Source organism: Primulina huaijiensis, unplaced genomic scaffold, assembly GCF_012295235.1.
Source record: "Primulina huaijiensis isolate GDHJ02 unplaced genomic scaffold, ASM1229523v2 scaffold14171, whole genome shotgun sequence".
In the NCBI taxonomy this organism is placed as follows: Eukaryota; Viridiplantae; Streptophyta; class Magnoliopsida; order Lamiales; family Gesneriaceae; genus Primulina; species Primulina huaijiensis.
This window is the reverse complement of record NW_027342883.1, coordinates 126,366-142,895: the sequence shown is the minus strand read 5'-3', so window position 1 is coordinate 142,895 and position 16,530 is coordinate 126,366. Positions and strand designations below refer to the sequence as shown.

At 33.8% G+C, this 16,530-nt stretch overlaps 4 protein-coding genes across 8 annotated transcripts; 2 read left to right on the top strand and 2 right to left on the bottom strand.

Moving 5' to 3' along the window:
• Positions 1–1,193: 1,193 nt before the first annotated feature.
• On the top strand, positions 1,194–5,901 carry LOC140965735 (probable RNA methyltransferase At5g51130). 4 transcript variants are annotated; one of them, XM_073425884.1, is made up of 7 exons: positions 1,194–1,352; positions 1,656–1,864; positions 2,164–2,278; positions 2,382–2,429; positions 4,394–4,619; positions 4,886–5,493; positions 5,575–5,901. In XM_073425884.1, exons 2-6 carry the CDS (start codon positions 1,676–1,678, stop codon positions 5,046–5,048), a joined length of 741 nt encoding a protein of 246 aa, XP_073281985.1. In that variant the 5' UTR covers positions 1,194–1,352; positions 1,656–1,675; the 3' UTR covers positions 5,049–5,493; positions 5,575–5,901. The 4 variants fall into 4 exon arrangements, with proteins under 4 accessions (XP_073281985.1, XP_073281987.1, XP_073281984.1 ...); XM_073425886.1 differs by having other exon boundaries at positions 1,213–1,565; XM_073425883.1 differs by having other exon boundaries at positions 1,214–1,507.
• Positions 5,902–6,617: 716 nt separating this feature from the next.
• LOC140965744 (uncharacterized) lies at positions 6,618–7,319 on the top strand. Its single transcript, XM_073425901.1, has one exon. The coding sequence runs from the start codon at positions 6,745–6,747 to the stop codon at positions 7,126–7,128; it is 384 nt and encodes a 127-aa protein (XP_073282002.1). The 5' UTR covers positions 6,618–6,744; the 3' UTR covers positions 7,129–7,319.
• Positions 7,320–8,616: 1,297 nt separating this feature from the next.
• On the bottom strand, positions 8,617–11,668 carry LOC140965743 (putative aldehyde oxidase Art an 7). The gene is made up of 2 exons (XM_073425900.1): positions 10,954–11,668; positions 8,617–10,291 (listed from the first exon to the last, which is right to left on the bottom strand). Exons 1-2 carry the CDS (start codon positions 11,644–11,646, stop codon positions 8,945–8,947), a joined length of 2,040 nt encoding a protein of 679 aa, XP_073282001.1. The 5' UTR covers positions 11,647–11,668; the 3' UTR covers positions 8,617–8,944.
• A 1,932-nt stretch (positions 11,669–13,600) lies between these two features.
• On the bottom strand, positions 13,601–16,041 carry LOC140965762 (protein SPEAR3-like). Of its 2 annotated transcripts, none has more exons than XM_073425931.1 (5): positions 15,655–16,041; positions 15,423–15,506; positions 14,681–14,748; positions 14,138–14,225; positions 13,601–14,041 (listed from the first exon to the last, which is right to left on the bottom strand). In XM_073425931.1, exons 1-5 carry the CDS (start codon positions 15,877–15,879, stop codon positions 13,928–13,930), a joined length of 579 nt encoding a protein of 192 aa, XP_073282032.1. In that variant the 5' UTR covers positions 15,880–16,041; the 3' UTR covers positions 13,601–13,927. The 2 variants fall into 2 exon arrangements, with proteins under 2 accessions (XP_073282032.1, XP_073282033.1); XM_073425932.1 differs by having other exon boundaries at positions 13,602–14,041; positions 15,423–15,503.
• Positions 16,042–16,530: the final 489 nt, after the last annotated feature.

Genomic DNA, 16,530 nt, shown 5'->3' with positions numbered 1-16,530 from the left:
AAAGTTTGATCGTAGAAAATTAAAAGTATATTTACTAAATCAAATAAACAATTGTTAAAAAATAAAAAATATACAAAATAAATATTAAATGATGAAAATTTATCATATATATATACAATAAATTTTGTTTAAACATACAATATATAAAAATATAGGTAATATTTTCAAAAAAAAAATCGGGTCAACCCGCGACCCAACCCGAAACCCGCATAACCTGGTACTAACCCGAACTTAACCCGAACCCGAAAACCCTAACCCGAACCTGATTTTTTTCGTGTTGGGTCGTGTAGCATTTTGACACCCCTACGTGCCCATGTAAAAAGCAAGCAAAAACCGAAAATTACGAGGCTGGTTTGGATTGTGATTAGCATAAATTTGTTGGACCATAAAGTTTTGAAATATTTCTCTTTTAAAACCATTATCCATGACGTAATCATCCTCTGATGTTTTTCTTTCTATTTTAGGTAATTAATATATTTTACACTTTTATTTATATAACTACGATACAATGTCTTTTGGTTAAATGCAACCCTTTTTTTATTCTAAATTAGTTTTTAGTTAAAACAGGGAATAACCGAAATAAATGCAATCTAGACATAAGAATTTGAAATTTCTTGACCGAGTTCACAAATATTATGTAATTAAGAATCTTTATTACATAATTTTCATAATTTTCTATATAAATATTTTTTTATATATATTTCCACGATTGGTAAATTATAAAAGAGTTAGATTTCCTTTGTTCCCTGGTAATATACTAATATGTCTACTTCACCGTATTATATAATTATTTGCATTGCTCTGCTTAATTATATATTATAATTAATATAATATTTATTGTGATACATTATAATTTTAGACAATATTATAATAAATTTTATAAATAATATAATTAAAAGCATTCATTACAATTAGATTATTAAGCATACAATTTATAAATAAATTTGACTAAATGTTTAAATTTAAATTAATTTAGTTGTGATATCACAATAATTTTAATTCAAATGAATGTTTTTATTTAGTAGATGTAACATATTGTTAATTTTTTAATTGTAATAATTTATATAATATTGAATACAACGATATAATTAATTTAGTATGTACTAAATAATAGTTAACAACTGAATTGATTAATTAATTGGTACCCTTCACAATCTATTTAATTTAAGGTAATAAAATGAGATAAAAATAAGAAAATTTAGTTTTCATAATTACTTGAACTCTTCCATTGCCCATTGTAAAACCCTCTTCTCAGTTTTCTCAGTTTGTTCCAGCCGTTGTTGATCCCTCCGCCAAGCCCGCCTTCGCCATCGCATCTTTGCCGTTACATTACCGCTACTCTGCGGCCATTGGTAAGCTTCTCTGAATTTCCGGCGTACCCTTACTTTCTGCTTGGAACTCTCTTCCAAACTCAGTTCCTTACGAAACTTTTCTGTTTTTACTTGTTATACACACCTCCACGCTTCTTCCGCCACGGTTACAGTTTTTGTTGGCTGGAGAGAGCTAGGTGAACCTATATACCCTTTTTCCGGAGAAGCCAAGCGGACCAAGAAATTTGGCAGCATGTGAAAAAGGCGATTTAATAAGATTTGCATTCGTGAAACTTAGAAATTTGATAAATTTCTTATCAAAATGTGATCTAATTTATATTGAAGGGGCACACAATTCGTGAAACATGATTGGAGAAAATGAAAACAATGGCAATGCCAGATACTTGAAAAGTCGCAAGAGAAACAACGACAATGAGCAAAACATGGAGCTCAAGGAGGCTGTAACGTGTTCTACTCCACAGGAATCCTCTAAGAGAAAGAATAAAAAAGAAGTTGCAATCTTTGGAAATTACAGAAACTACTATGGATATAGGGTACCCTCTCGTCTTTTCGTCACTTTTCATTTATATCCTATATTGTTTACATAGTTTCAGTTGTTATGTTGTATTGTTATGTGTGAATGAATAAATTTCTTTTCTTTTATTTAGGTTCATATTTGCTATAATTGATAAAATTTGTTTGACCATCCGAACTCTGCCTTTGAATTTTAGAAGATTTCGGATCAGTAATTGTCGCAAATAGTCCTGTGATACTATGTCAAATGCTAAAATTTTTCCGATTCTTTATTGCCTGACACTGAATGTGGGATTTGTCATTTCTATGGTGTTACAAGGTTGGTAAGGACTTGGACAAAGATCCTAGGTTACAGGTGATGAAGGGTGAATGGTTTGAGGGAAAGGATTGCCTTGACATTGGCTGTAACAGTGGGTTGATCACAATTGCTATTGGTACTCAATTATCCCATAACCTAATTGTGCTGTTTGATTATTTACTAATCATTTACCTTGTATGGCCTGTGAAGAGTCCATGATTTCTATCCTTTTTCTACAGCAAAAGCATTTGGCTGCAGGAGCATTCTTGGAGTTGATATTGATGGAGGTAACATTTTCAAAGTATCAGTGTAAATCATTAAGTGCTGAAAGGTCAATAACATAGGTAAATGTCAAATACACGAGTCTAGGAACTTTGAAACTTCTGCTTTCTATTTTAGTAATGAATTTCGTTACCGTGCTCGAATTTTACATGGTGGATTTTCTACACACCCCTTTCTTTTGCACCTAATTCTTTTTTTTTTTTATCATCTATTACTATATATATTAAACTTGAGGCACCTATACTAACAGAATCGGTCCGTTAATTAAAAGCACGCTGCGAATATTACTTTTAACGGCGTGCACTCATATGTGCGCTGTTGATATTATTGCAGTTGACAGTATCCGCAGCGTGCATTAAAAGCACGCTGCGGATATTACTTATCTTTTAAAGCACGCTGCGGATAAGTAATATCCGCAGCGTGCGTTTATGTGTGCCGTTAAAAAATTATAGAGACGACAGCGTGTATGTAAATGTGCGCCGTTAATATTTAGCGACGGTTTTTTGAAAACCGACGCAATATTAATATTAGCGACGGTTTCTTTAAAACCGTCGCTATATTAGCGACAGTGTAAGTAAAACCGTCGCTAATATTAGTGACAGTTAACTACAACCGTCGCAAAATTCAAATTAGCGACGGTTATATTATAACCGTCTCTAATAGCGACGGTCTAAGTACGTCGCTATTAGCGACCAATTAACAGCCGTCGCCATTAGCGACGGTTAAATACAAAATCGTTGCTAAGAGCGACGGTAAAATCAAAACCGTCGCAAATTGTCTTTAAATATCACCAGTCGAACCATTTCTTACCACACTATTTCAAAACACTTAAAATTTTTCTCTCCTAAGCAATTTAAGTTTCGATTTAAGGTACGTTTTTTTGTTTCAATTTTTTGTAAATTTTTAAATGTTAGTTAAGATGAATATTGTTATTATAGTGTAGGTTTTTTAAGATTTATTAAATTATAAACGTAAATTTTTTTTATTGTAATATCAAGATTAGCGACGGATTTGGCATAGCGACGGACTTTTAAAATATCCTTAGCGACGGATTTTAAAACCGTCGCTAATTATAGCGATGGAATGTTAAAAGTCGCTAATTAGCGACGGTTATGCTATGACTATCAACAGCGTGCGTAGGCACGCCGCGAATAATAGTTTTAACGGCGTGCCTACGCACGCTGCGGATAAATGTATTAACGGCGTGCTTATGCACGCCGCGGATAATCTTGAACTTTTAACAGCTTGCAACTTTGCAGCGTGCAATGTGCGCCGCGAAAAACGAATTTGCGCGTTGCGAAAAGCCATTTTTGTTGTAGTGGTTAATGTGACACTAATGTCGAATTACATATATAGCCTAGAAAAATACACGTTCATTTTTTTTGTTAAAGGACAAAGATGTCAAAACATAATTTTTTAATCCTTATCTTTATCATTTTTTTAAAAATTCATTATCTTCCTCAAAATTTGTAACCACCATATCCGTAACTCTTATGATTTGGCTTTTTGTAAAGAGTTTTTTAAATATATTTTTTCCAATTTGATTGCAGGCATCCAAATTTTATTAATATTTGATTGCAAAAAAATGATATAAATCATGTATTCAAACAATAATGTATTCGAAGGATAAATTGATTTTTTTTTCAAAAAAACTATATCTATTAAGACTAATGCATTTCTAATTTTTCATATGTATTAGAATTATAAATAATTAAATATAATTTAGAATAACATCACTAAAAAAATACTTTTAAAACAAAAATATATTACATAAATTCAATACATAATATTAATTTAAACAAACGCAATGCATGTGCTATGAAAACTAATAGTTGATAAACTTGAATAATTGTTAATCTTGCACCAAATTTTCTACACACCCCTTTCTTTTTGCACCAACCACCAAATCTTTTTGAACGTTATCTTTAGACTGGAATAATAACAATAATTCATATATTCCAGTCTCCAGATCGAGTTCAGGATGCATATTGGACTCTCAGGAAAGTCTTGAAGACAAGTACTCATAACACATCAGCTGACGCTGAGTTGGTAAATGGCATGAAGAACCATGCAAATGAGTCACTGACAGAAGCTGCATTGAACAAAGATATGTTAAAGATAGTTTTTTTTCAGAAAGGAAATGTTGTTCAGAGTTGGCGCCCACCTGCAAATACATACTACAGTGCAGTTCTTTGGTAATATGTAGGAGCTCGTTCTGGCTACGGTGATATGATTTTCTGAATCTTATGATTCTGCTGACCTCATATGACTAGTGAAATCCTAAACAAACCGATAGATGGCACATACAAACCCTAAAAAAGGCATATCTCATATATTGATTCAAGTTATTCAGAAAAAATCTTATGTTTGAATAATGTGTAATCTTTTTTCTCTCCGGCTGACATTAAGTTTTAGTTACCTCCTTTATGTGCTAATCAGTTTTTTTTCATTCTGTCGCTAGTTTAAGTGTGACCAAATGGATACATCTGAACTGGGGTGACGATGGGCTGATTACTTTATTCAGGAGAGTCTGGACTCTTCTCCTACCGGTATTTCATGCACACAGTTATATCTCAGTTGTCTTAATGGTGTTGACCTGCTTTTTATTCATATATATTACTTGAAAATTCGTTTGTGAACTGTGTGCATTCTTGTGGCAGGGGTGGTGTTCTCATTTTGGAACCTCAACCGTGGAGCTCATATTATAAGAATCGGCTTGGTCTCTGAGGTATATTCTTTTCCAACTAAATGCTTATAATGAATTTTGTTGTATACTAGATCTGAGCAATCAAATCATCCTAGCCTGCATGTTATCTCGTGTTTACTAATAGATGAACTAGACCATAATCGATGAACTATACCATTGAAGAGTTTTATGGAATGGATGTAAAGATGGTTATTTTTCGATTCGGGGTTTCTCTTCTTAAACAATTGAAGCAAAATTACATAATGTTTATTAGGTCAAATTTCTCCTGAAACATCCATCTGGTTATTTTGCAGACTGCTGCTGCTAACTATAAAAATATTGAGATACCTCCAGAAGATTTTCAGGATATACTGCTAGACAAGGTAATATGCTCGACTTATTAAATTTTTTCGAAGTTACATTAGAAAGTTTCTGATTTTGGAGTTCTTGTTTGACAATGGCAGATAGGGTTCCGAAGGGTAGAAAACATAACGTCAGGCTTATCGGGTACCAAATCCGGATTTGACAGACCAATCTTGGCTTTCTGGAAATGAAAAATGAAGGCTTGAATGAAAGCTTATCACAAAACAGGCCTGCGTTATATTTTGGTCACCTACCTTGTCCTGAATGAACTCAAAAGTTGATAGAGATATACAGGAGAGGACAATATTTATATAATAAGCTGCTATTCAAATAACAAGCGCAAAATAGTATAGTTAAGTTGGTTATTTTGTTGAAAAGAAGAAATTTTCTGATATGTATCCAATTCGTCCCTTTTAGACTTCTTTGTTCTTGACATGTGTTATAATTTGGATGTTTCACTTTTTCCAAAACATTGGTGAATGATGCACATTTTCGGAGAGAGTAATTGTAAAGATATTGCAAATATATTGTATAACGATATTTATAATAATTATATCGTAAGATTTTGAATTGAATTTATCATGAGATTTTGATAAATTGTATTTTTTGTGTTGTAAAAACTGTTAGTATTAAATCCTCTATATAATTTGCATTTTGTAATGTAATTTCAGCAATATGTTTCTTAAATCGTATGCTTTCATAGATCACTTAAAATCAAGGGAAGACATAAATGGTGTAGCTAAAATCAATTATGGCAAACTATATCATACATTGATATTGAAAATTAAATTTTCACTTCATTTTAATTTAGTATAAACATATATATTATATTTACAACTATTCTTGAAATTCATCGTTTTATATCAATACAATAATTAAATAATATAGGGGTTTAAATGAATCAAATTCAAACTATACTACATAAATTTTAATTGGAGGTCAATTCAAATCAGTTTGATGCGAACTTGGATTCTATTGTAAATTAATTTACGAATTAGTTTATATATATAATCAAATCTTGAATTTGAGTTCTTAAGATATAAAAAAGACAATTTTAATATTTTTTATATAATAATATTATTTTATGAAATATAATAAAATATTTCAAAATTAATCCAAGTTCCACTCGACTCTACTCATTCCACACCGTAACAAGTTTGGCTTAGATCTTCAACAAGGGAGGATTGGATGGTAGAAGACTCGATCTAGAGGGCAAATTCGAGCGGCATAAAATCTGAACTTTACAGTATTATCGTATTCTCCGCGGGGAAATGCTTGGAAAAGATGTTGAGAAGATGGTGGCAATAGGCCTTGTTTGGGGGGCGACGAATGCCCTAATGCGCAAAGGTGCACTCATATGGGACCAAGAGCTTAAATCTACGCCTCAATCAGACGCTTCCCAGCTCAAGAAATGGCTGAAGCTTCTGTTGATTTGGCAGTACACTTTGCCTTTCCTGATAAATCTTTCAGCCTCAGCCACTTTCTTTGCCATTTTGAGCGATTCTCCTATTTCTTTAGCTGTGCCTGTGACCAATGGCACTACCTTTGCTGCCACTGCAGTTTTTGGGATGATTCTTGGAGAGGAAACCCATGTGGGGTTGGCCTTGTTTGGTACTTTGCTCATTGTTTTGGGGATATATATTTGTGTTGTGTAATCGGTTTGTAGGTGATATAATCTGGACTCGGTTCTTGTTGAGTTCGTTTTGTATCGATATATGCTATGTACTTAAAAAATACACGACTCAGATTTAATAGCGAGGAGAGTTCTGGGTGTTCTTGTACTCTTTCTAATTAGGAACTGAGGAAACAATAATATTTTATGGTAATTGGATTACTTAATTTATGTGGATGCTCCACTTCTCGGATATTACACAGATTCCTGAACTTAAATATGGGCATGCTTCATTGTTGCTAATGAATGATTTATGGTGTTACTACTTTTACCAATATTGTTAAATTGCGTTTTATTGCTAGAGTTGCTGATCATAGTTATAATTGTTGTGATTTATTGTGGACGAGGACAAGGTGAGAAGAACATATATTTGCTAACAGAAGCTAAGTGGGATGATATAGGACGTTTCATTCATGATCATTACAATCTATGAAAAATGTCTGCAGAAGATATGACTGCAAAGAACAAAATCTCTTTTTATGTCTATGATGTTGGTAGCCATCAGATAACGCCTTTCTTCTGCACTCTGCAGGAACTCGTCCTACTTCTGTTTTGTGACTTTGTCCTCAGTAGTCAGCACCATTCTGTCGATTAGTGTGAACACACTATTGTGCCAACCATCCCTGTGATGACATTTAACTCCTTTTCATACTCATACATAGTTCTGTTATTGCTTTAATTTTCTGCCATATTGTGATTTAAACTCGTAACATTACCCTCCTGTGAAAGCAGTATTGTGGGAATCTTTACTTAAATCCTTCTGAATAAGTAGCATATAAGATTTTATTTTCGAACCTCCCAACTTACCCGTCCTTAGTTTATAGCCTAGCTTGCTGAATGCAGTGATTAAATATTTTGGATCAGTATCTATAAAACTGTAAAGATTGCTTTTGCAAATGTTTCCCATACCCTCATCTCCGTCACCTCACTATCTTGGGACTCCTCTGTTAGGCTTTTCTTCAGTGGGTGTGGCTGCCAAGAGCACCATCCTGAAGTAGTATTGGGAAAGCCTGATGATGCCATAGGATGGTTTCTATCGAATATGGAAAATCTCACTCGAGGGAATGGATTGAATCCCCCAATGGAATTTCTTATTTATGGTAAGAATTTTGATAATGGTGAGTTACTATTTGAGTTAAACTGTGTAATTTCATAAAGGGTTGCTGAAAGGCCTTATTTCCTGGTGGATTTGCCATTTACGTGGTAAACTGGTATTTGAGTGCTAACTCTTGAAATTTCTTTCAATGTCATGAGCTATTTGACATCCACTTGTTATGTATTGAGATTAATCAAAAGACGAGGACATAAGATCAGGAAATTACAGATATTGTTGAAAAGAATATAGAATTTTTTAGGATTCCTCATTCAAGAATCAAGATCTGTTCACTCAATCCGCAGGCACATGTGCTAGGATGATCCATGCTNTTTTTTTTTTTTTTTTTTTTTTTTTTTGCATTTTGTTCTCAAATGGCAAACAATCATTCATATAAATTTTCTTTAATGCATCTTTATAGAGAGTTACTAGACATATGTAATAAATACTCATTCCTTCTTTGAGATAGTTTTAATGGGCAATCTGTGTGTCTTGATGAACCGTGTGGTGCTCCACAATGACAACACGACTACTCGGCAGTGTGCAGTACTCAAGAAATCTTGTATTCCTCGTCCTATTGTGAACGATATAATGTAGTTAAAGAATCAAATTAATTTATTGAATCAAGTGCGGTGAACAACCAGGTTACAGTCAGATTTCTGTGTTTCTTGTTAGTCACAGCGTATTATAAAGATACGAAGGTCTGCTACTCAATATGCACCCACATTCCACGGCTAGGCACATCCTGGTGAACAACAAAAAGAAGATAGTATCCCGGAGGAGCAAGCCTTCCAGATGGTGGAGCAACCACGGTAATTGCACCATCGCCAGCTTTCTTCAACTTCAAAATCAGAAGCCTCTGATTCATCGAGTAGCCATGGGTTGTGAAAGGGGGTGAGTACATTGTAACCTTAATCTTGTCATAATCTATTTCTCCTGCATCCGATTGAATGTGAATATTAACTTCATCTCCGTACTTAAGTTTCTTGTCCGAATAATCTTCAACTATCACCAGGCGATATTTCTTTAGCGCAGGAGCCAAGTACGGTGGAGAAAATTTCTCCACTCGAAGATCGGTGGGGTATATCATAGTCGGATCGCGAGCTTTATCGTGCATGTAATAAGGATTAGTGTTACTTCCAGCTACAAGAATCTGCCCATCTGGTAAAACAGCTGAGGACGAGTGATACATACGGGCTATGTTTGTTGGGACCAACTCTTTAAACCGTTGACCGGCTTTTTTATTTGGAGAATACATTACTGGGTTTAGATTAGGAATATCTGCTGCATTCCATGCGGAAGTACCCGCCTTAGCGCCATTGATAATCAGCACATCTCCAGTTGGAAGCAGCAGCAAATCCCCCATAACTCGAGGCGAAGGCATGTCTTCTTTCTCCCAGTTAGACCCTTTCTTGTTCAGATTCAACCTTCCACAGTCTTTAAAAGCAGCAAAGAATTTTCTTGGGCGTTTTGTATCAGAATACTCGAAAGAGTCTCGAGTGTTTCCTCCACAGATAATCACTTCAACCTCGAGTTTACCCTCATCATCATTTCTATTGAGGTCAATCGGGAGAAGGGCCGACATACCCGATGGTGGGTAGTTTCTTGTCCCGCCCGGCAAGTCCGGGAGCGTGCGAACTGTTTCTCCCGTATATGGGTTGAGAATGATGGACTTGTAGTTTGCAAAAACGAAGAGGTTTCCATCTGGGAGGAGGTTTACAAAAGGGTAGAGATTGTTTTCTCCCATTTCGTTTGTTTCTGCTAGGAGAGGGAGACCGAACATCGTGGTCGTAGATTCCAGCTGGTCAGGGGCGAAGATTTCATAGTTGTGTGAGGCACGGCCACCAATTAGGACGAAGCTCCCGTTTTCTAGGGCATGTTGGGTTGCATACCATCTGCTGCCAATCAGAGCCTTGTCGTTTTCTTTAAAATCGCAGTAGTCGCAGGACTCAAGGATCCGGATGCTTCGGAAACCATCCTGGTTGCCACCAGTGGAGATGAGGGCGCCTTTCCGGGACAGGGCTCCGGAGGAGCACCAAGGATCGGACGTCATCTGAGTTTTTATAAAATTGAGTCAGTACAAAAATATTATTGTGCGAAGAAGATATCAACATATTTTCCTATTTCATCAATTTATTAAAAATTAAAAATGTGAATTTTAAACTATTTTAAATTGTCAGAAATCCTATTTGCTTTTGTCGTTTAAAATTGAATATTTCTTGCTTATTATTTTTTTTCAAATGCTTTGATAGCTAAGCCACAAGCACTACTACATCAACTGCTGTATACTCTTAAGTAAGAAAAATTCAAGGAATTCAAAAACATATAAACCAAGATACCAGAGTCGATCTTGAAGTGATCTGCTCTTGTTCATATAAATCTTAATAGACATTACAAAATTTACTTTATATGTCTTCCTGATCAAGCGTTCAGACAAGGATGGGGCAAAGTGAACGTAAACCAAAATATAAACCACTTTACCTGAATATTAAATGCATGCATGCATAATGTCTCCCCCAGTCAAAAGATATTCAAATCTTGCACATAATTTTCACCCTCATATATATCAAATTATTCTCATCCTTTACTCTCCCGTAAGATTCTCTCATGCGTGCATGCAATATTACTTAACATATTAAAGGGACGGATCTAAATATATATTTAGATAGCAAAATTTCAATTTTAGAAAAATTACACTCAGAGAAAGCATCAAACCTTTAAGGTTCTAATTTCAGCCGTCTCCACATCATATTCTATGGCATGGGCAGTGCAATCCTGCTTCGGATCCTTATTTCTTCCCCCAACCCGTGGCTTGCATCTCCTAGGATTAGCTTCTATGTCAGACAAACCAAGATTTGTTGTATCGTACCATACAGCCTTGTTATTAGGTAACAATTGAATATGCATTGCAGAAACCCCGGAATCCTCGGAGTGAATCATCCAAGAACCTAGGAATTCGGCATCCGGTTCGCCCTCTTCAGGGGCAGCATTTTCTTGTTCATCTTCTTGGCCTTTTCCAGGTTTCCACGGGTTCCCGAAAAATGGTAAGAATGAAAACCGGAGTTTCGGAAACAAAGATGGAGATTCGTTGCCGTTGGGGCCGTCTTCTTCTTGAAGATGATTGGGATTCTTCGGGAGAATTTCTGGTTCTGGTTCTGGTTCTGTTTCTGGTTTGGGTTCACCGTCTTGACGATCGTCATCACCTGACGTGTTTTGGGAATATGGTGGATCATTTGATCCGTTCTCGTTTTCTCCAGTGTGAGGAGCTTCTCCATATCCGGTGGCGTCACCGCTTTCGTAATGGTTGACGGAGGAAATCCGTGCGGTGGTGCAGCCGACGAGGAGAGAAAAAAGAACGAGAGTTTTCAGCAAATTGGCCATTGAAGGAGCTTCAAGGGGTTGCCTCATTTTGCTCTTGTTGCCTTTTTATCCTCGGCTGCATGGGACTTTTATAGTGGCAAATGACAAGGAATTGAGGGGTCAAAAACGTCAACTGAGATTTTGCGGACAAGACTCAGAATTAATATTTTTAATTTTTCCTTTAATTCCATTAATTTTTTTATGGCTGAGAATTGAGAATATATTTAGGAAGTCATTAGCTTCCAATTAAAATTCCGTGTGGGCCCAAGATTGTTTAACGTGTTGGGATATTTAGAAAAATGAAATCAATAAATATTTTTTCAAAAAATAACCTCTCGAGTGTTCGAAATATATTGTAGATATTTTTTAAAAATAATTGTTGATTAGGATTAGATAACAAAATACCTCTAATGCGTTTTGAAGATTCGAAAATGTTTCAAAACTTTATAATAGATAGACTTGGTGTAATATAGTGGATATAATATTAATTTATATACTTTAATTCATATATTCATTTTTACAATCTAATTTTTTTTAAAAAAATATATTAATAAAAATATATATTAGAAAAAAGCGATAGGGATTATTTTAAATATTTATAAAATAATCATCAGGTTCCACTCTTTTAAAAATACGAGAGAAATTTGAAAAATAACGAGGGTATTTTAGGTAAACTAATACATGATGGAAAATACATATAATTTTGAAAATTTAAATATTATTATATGTGTAATTACATTCGCTAATCTAGTGCATAACGGTGATTGGAAAGATGAGATGCTTCAATCCCAATATCTCTAGTATGTACGTTATAAGCCATTTATCCATTTGATATTTTGAATTTGATTAGTAACAAGAGGTTGAAAAAAATAGAAAGGATGATATGCTCGATTGAGAAATAATCATTGAGTTATAATTGCTCGGTTCTTGAAATATTGAATATCGATAAATTAAATCGAGTTTGATTTTATATGTTGCTTGGTTGATTGAACGATCAATTACTATCTCATCAACCATACCAAAGAGTACCTAAGGATACGAAAAAAAGTCTAAACAACATAAAACCTCCTAAAAAAAATTAATAGTTAATATATCATTCATCTTCTAAAAATTAAACACATTTCACCTCTATATTATAAAAACTCACACACATTAAATTAAAATTTCGATATGTAATGTATTAAAATAGAATATAATATAGTGATCAAATATTTTTGAAAAGTGATCAGATTTAAAATACACTAGAAACGTAAAGTAAAAAGATTTCTTCCAGAGAGAAAAAGCGAAAACGAAGGTCGGGAAAGCTTATCTTTACGGTACCAAAATCATGTGTTACACAATTAATGAAACTAATATAATTTAAGTCAATAAATTTTTCTAAACTTGTTTCATAAAGTTGGGACATCTTTATAAAAAGGGATATATGTTTACATACACCTTTCAATCATAACACAAAGTAATAATGAATGTTGGAACTAATAAGAAACTTGCTTGTCTAGAATCTCTTGAAGAAGCAGCTCATTAGGGTAAAATATATAAAATAAATTTAGTTCTCATGCTCTCAAGTTCACGAGGCCTTAGGATGAGAGATTTTGTTAATCCAACACACTCTCCAAATTTAAAAATTGTATATTAAATAAGACATAATCGAAGTCGAAGCTTGCACAAAAGTTTCTTTAAATTTCATAGCAAATTGGTGTACGTAGTACGAAGTAATGTTGTGATAATCCAATTTAATGTTTTGAATAAATTAAAATTTCATTGGGAAAACTACATTCTATATGTTTGTTTGTTTATGTATAGTTTTGCTATAATGCTCACCAACCGTGTCTATTTCTGTGTCCACTAATGAGATTACGTTCATCTATATAATGTACCTGGTAAACAGCATAGCAAAAGTGTATATATAATTAACAAAAGATGGAGCATAATTAGGGAACATAAGATCTTGAAATGGCCCCTCCACATGCTTCATGTTTCTCCCAATTAATTAGGTACCAAAATAACCGAATATATTCCATAAAAATATATAAAACCCATGAAACACTATATTAATCGATCCTACCTTTACAGATTACCAAATCTTTCGCAGAAGCTAGCTGGTAAAAATTAATAATATCAACATTTATTGCATGATCATACCTCAAATTCAAGCACAACATGTGTCAATCTCTCCAGCCCAAACAATGCAATTTTTTTGTTTCTCCATTCAGTGCAAATTCATGTTCTACATTTCGAACGAAATTTGAATAGAATCCAACAAGAAAATATATGAACAGGTTTTGTGAGCCTATGATTAATGAGCGTAGAGTAGTTTCTCTCCAAATGATCACAGCCTGAGCTCCAAATCTATGTCTTGACAACCACTAGATTCAGAATTTTGATCGTTGTACGTGAATGGATCGTCCCGGCCGTCTTTCTTGTCATTCATATTGTATGGTCGCTATAGATACCACGAAAATGGTATTAATCAATGGAAGGTTATTTCTATCTTGAACGAATGTCTTCTTTTTTTATAAATTTTAATGTAACGAAGTACCTCAACATTGGGATCCAAGAAAGATCTTGTAGTCATGCTTGGCTGCATAGAATATAGGTGTTCTACGTCTGCATTGCCCGGTGGCCATCTGTTTAGTTCAAAGAATAATTGTTTAGAGACCTAAAATTTTGTGCAAGGAAAAAAAACATAAATATGCATGGAAATAAATAAATCTGGAATAATTTAACGAGAATTGATATATTTGACTCGTTATCTATTTTTCGTTGAATACGTTTCTCGTGTTTATCGCCTTTCGGCAAACGAACAACAAAAGTTCATGGAAATTATTAAATGGGATGTAACAAAAGATTTGAAGTAAATAAGGCGAGTTAATAAAAAGAGTGAGTCTCATGTGAGACTGTCTCACGGATCCTAATATGTGAGACGGGTCAACCATACCAATATTCACAATAAAAAGTAATACTCTTAGCATAAAAAATAATATTTTTTATGGATAACTCAAATAAAGATCTGTCTCACAAAATACGACCCGTGAGACCGTCTCACACAAGTTTTTGCCTTATAAAAAATATACAAACAAACCTTGCCACATTGCCTTGTTGGGATTCTCTATAGCTGATATTTGCCCTATCTAAATCCTGAAAGCCCATCTGAAATAAGGACGTGTTTGAAAGATTAAACTATCAAATTTACTTAATTAGCTAGCAAAATTGGGGCAAGTAAAAACATTTAGGAAAATATAGAAATGGTTCAAATTCAAAGATCTTTTGAACTATATATGTCTGTTATCTGTTAACCAAATCAAATATATATAAATTAATTTATATTATCCATGATACCTCAATTAACCCAAAATCCAGAATTCAATATATGGTAGCTGAAAAGAGGAAAATAAAACCATAAATCTTATCATTTAGATTTTGTATGATCAATTAGACAACAATTTTCTGTACTAAATAAGGAAGCTAATCTATAAATTAAATGATTTTTTTTAAAGAGGGATATGCTATAATCGTGATAGGAGTTAACTCATGAGCTTCTCCTAAAATCGGATATAATTCTTGACCTCTAGGGTTAAAAGATCATATAGACATTTTTAATTTTTTTGTACAGAAAACTGGAAAATTATTGTAACATGATAAAAGGTCACAAATTAACAATCCCACCAGCTAAATCATCTCCTGTATCAAGTCAAAAATCTCCTATTATATTATATTGCAAGAAAATCTTTCAGAATCCTAATTCACATGTTTTTCAAAATATAGTAAATTATGATGATAAAAATCGAATAAATATCATATTAGCCGAGGAAAAATGATTTTACCCAGACTCCATGAGCTCCCGGAAAGGAGTAAGGAGGATGGGAAGGCGACGATGCATACGAGCTTCGTAATCTCATATCCTCCTGCTGATTAAATCATCAAGAAAGCATATAAATACACACACACACACACACATACATATAAATCCCCATCAAGGAATCGTCAATAAAAAAAATGATGGAAAAAAACACATTTTAAATCAACCGAAAATGTTAAAAGTGAACAATCCAAAACCTGGCCGAAACTCTGTGCATAAGGGTTATGAACAGGAGGAGGATAATTGCGACCCGATTCAGTGTGTAACCTAATCTTCTCAAGCTGAGCAACCCCGAGTCCTCTCTGTGGCTGTTTCGGCTTATCCGAACCGTTCTTTTTGCCTTTTCTTGACGAAGAAGAAGCAGAAGAAGAAAACCCTCTTTCATGGCTACTATTTCCGTCTCCAAAATAATTGCTTCCCATGTTGTTTTCTTAGGAAATGAAATTTCTTGAAAAATGTTTGGCTATGGAATATTCAGATGCCGTGCCTTTTAAGCTGTCAAGACTCTGGTTTCAGTGATTTATTATTGCAGATCAGATTTTGTGTAGATTCATTGCGTTTACATTTATAGTTTGATCGAAATCCCTCATATTATATATATTCTTGCGAAATCTGACGAGTTGAGCGCGATCGTCTCTGATTTTTGTCATAAAATATGCAATTATTTTTTTGCTTTTGACAATTATAATCCCTTTCACGCGCCTATTTGCGCGTTGGTTTGTATCATTTTTTAGAATTTTTTTCTCTTTTTTTCATATATATATATTGGAAAGAACTGTATATTTCAAGACTACCATGTATCTCGTTCCCAAAAAGTCGGTTACTGTATTATTTATCTCAAAATAGAGGGATCCATTTATGAATTTATTTAGAATTATAGGATTTTCAAGTAAGTATTAAAATCATAATCTAAACTTTAACTCTAAATAATTGGATACGATTAGGTACATGAATGTAATTATCTCATGTCATATTTACAAAACAATATGATATATATTACAATATCAAGCCTACTTTTTCACACACTAGTATTTATCATTAATACTTGATTTTTTTTTTCAAAACAAAAGAAG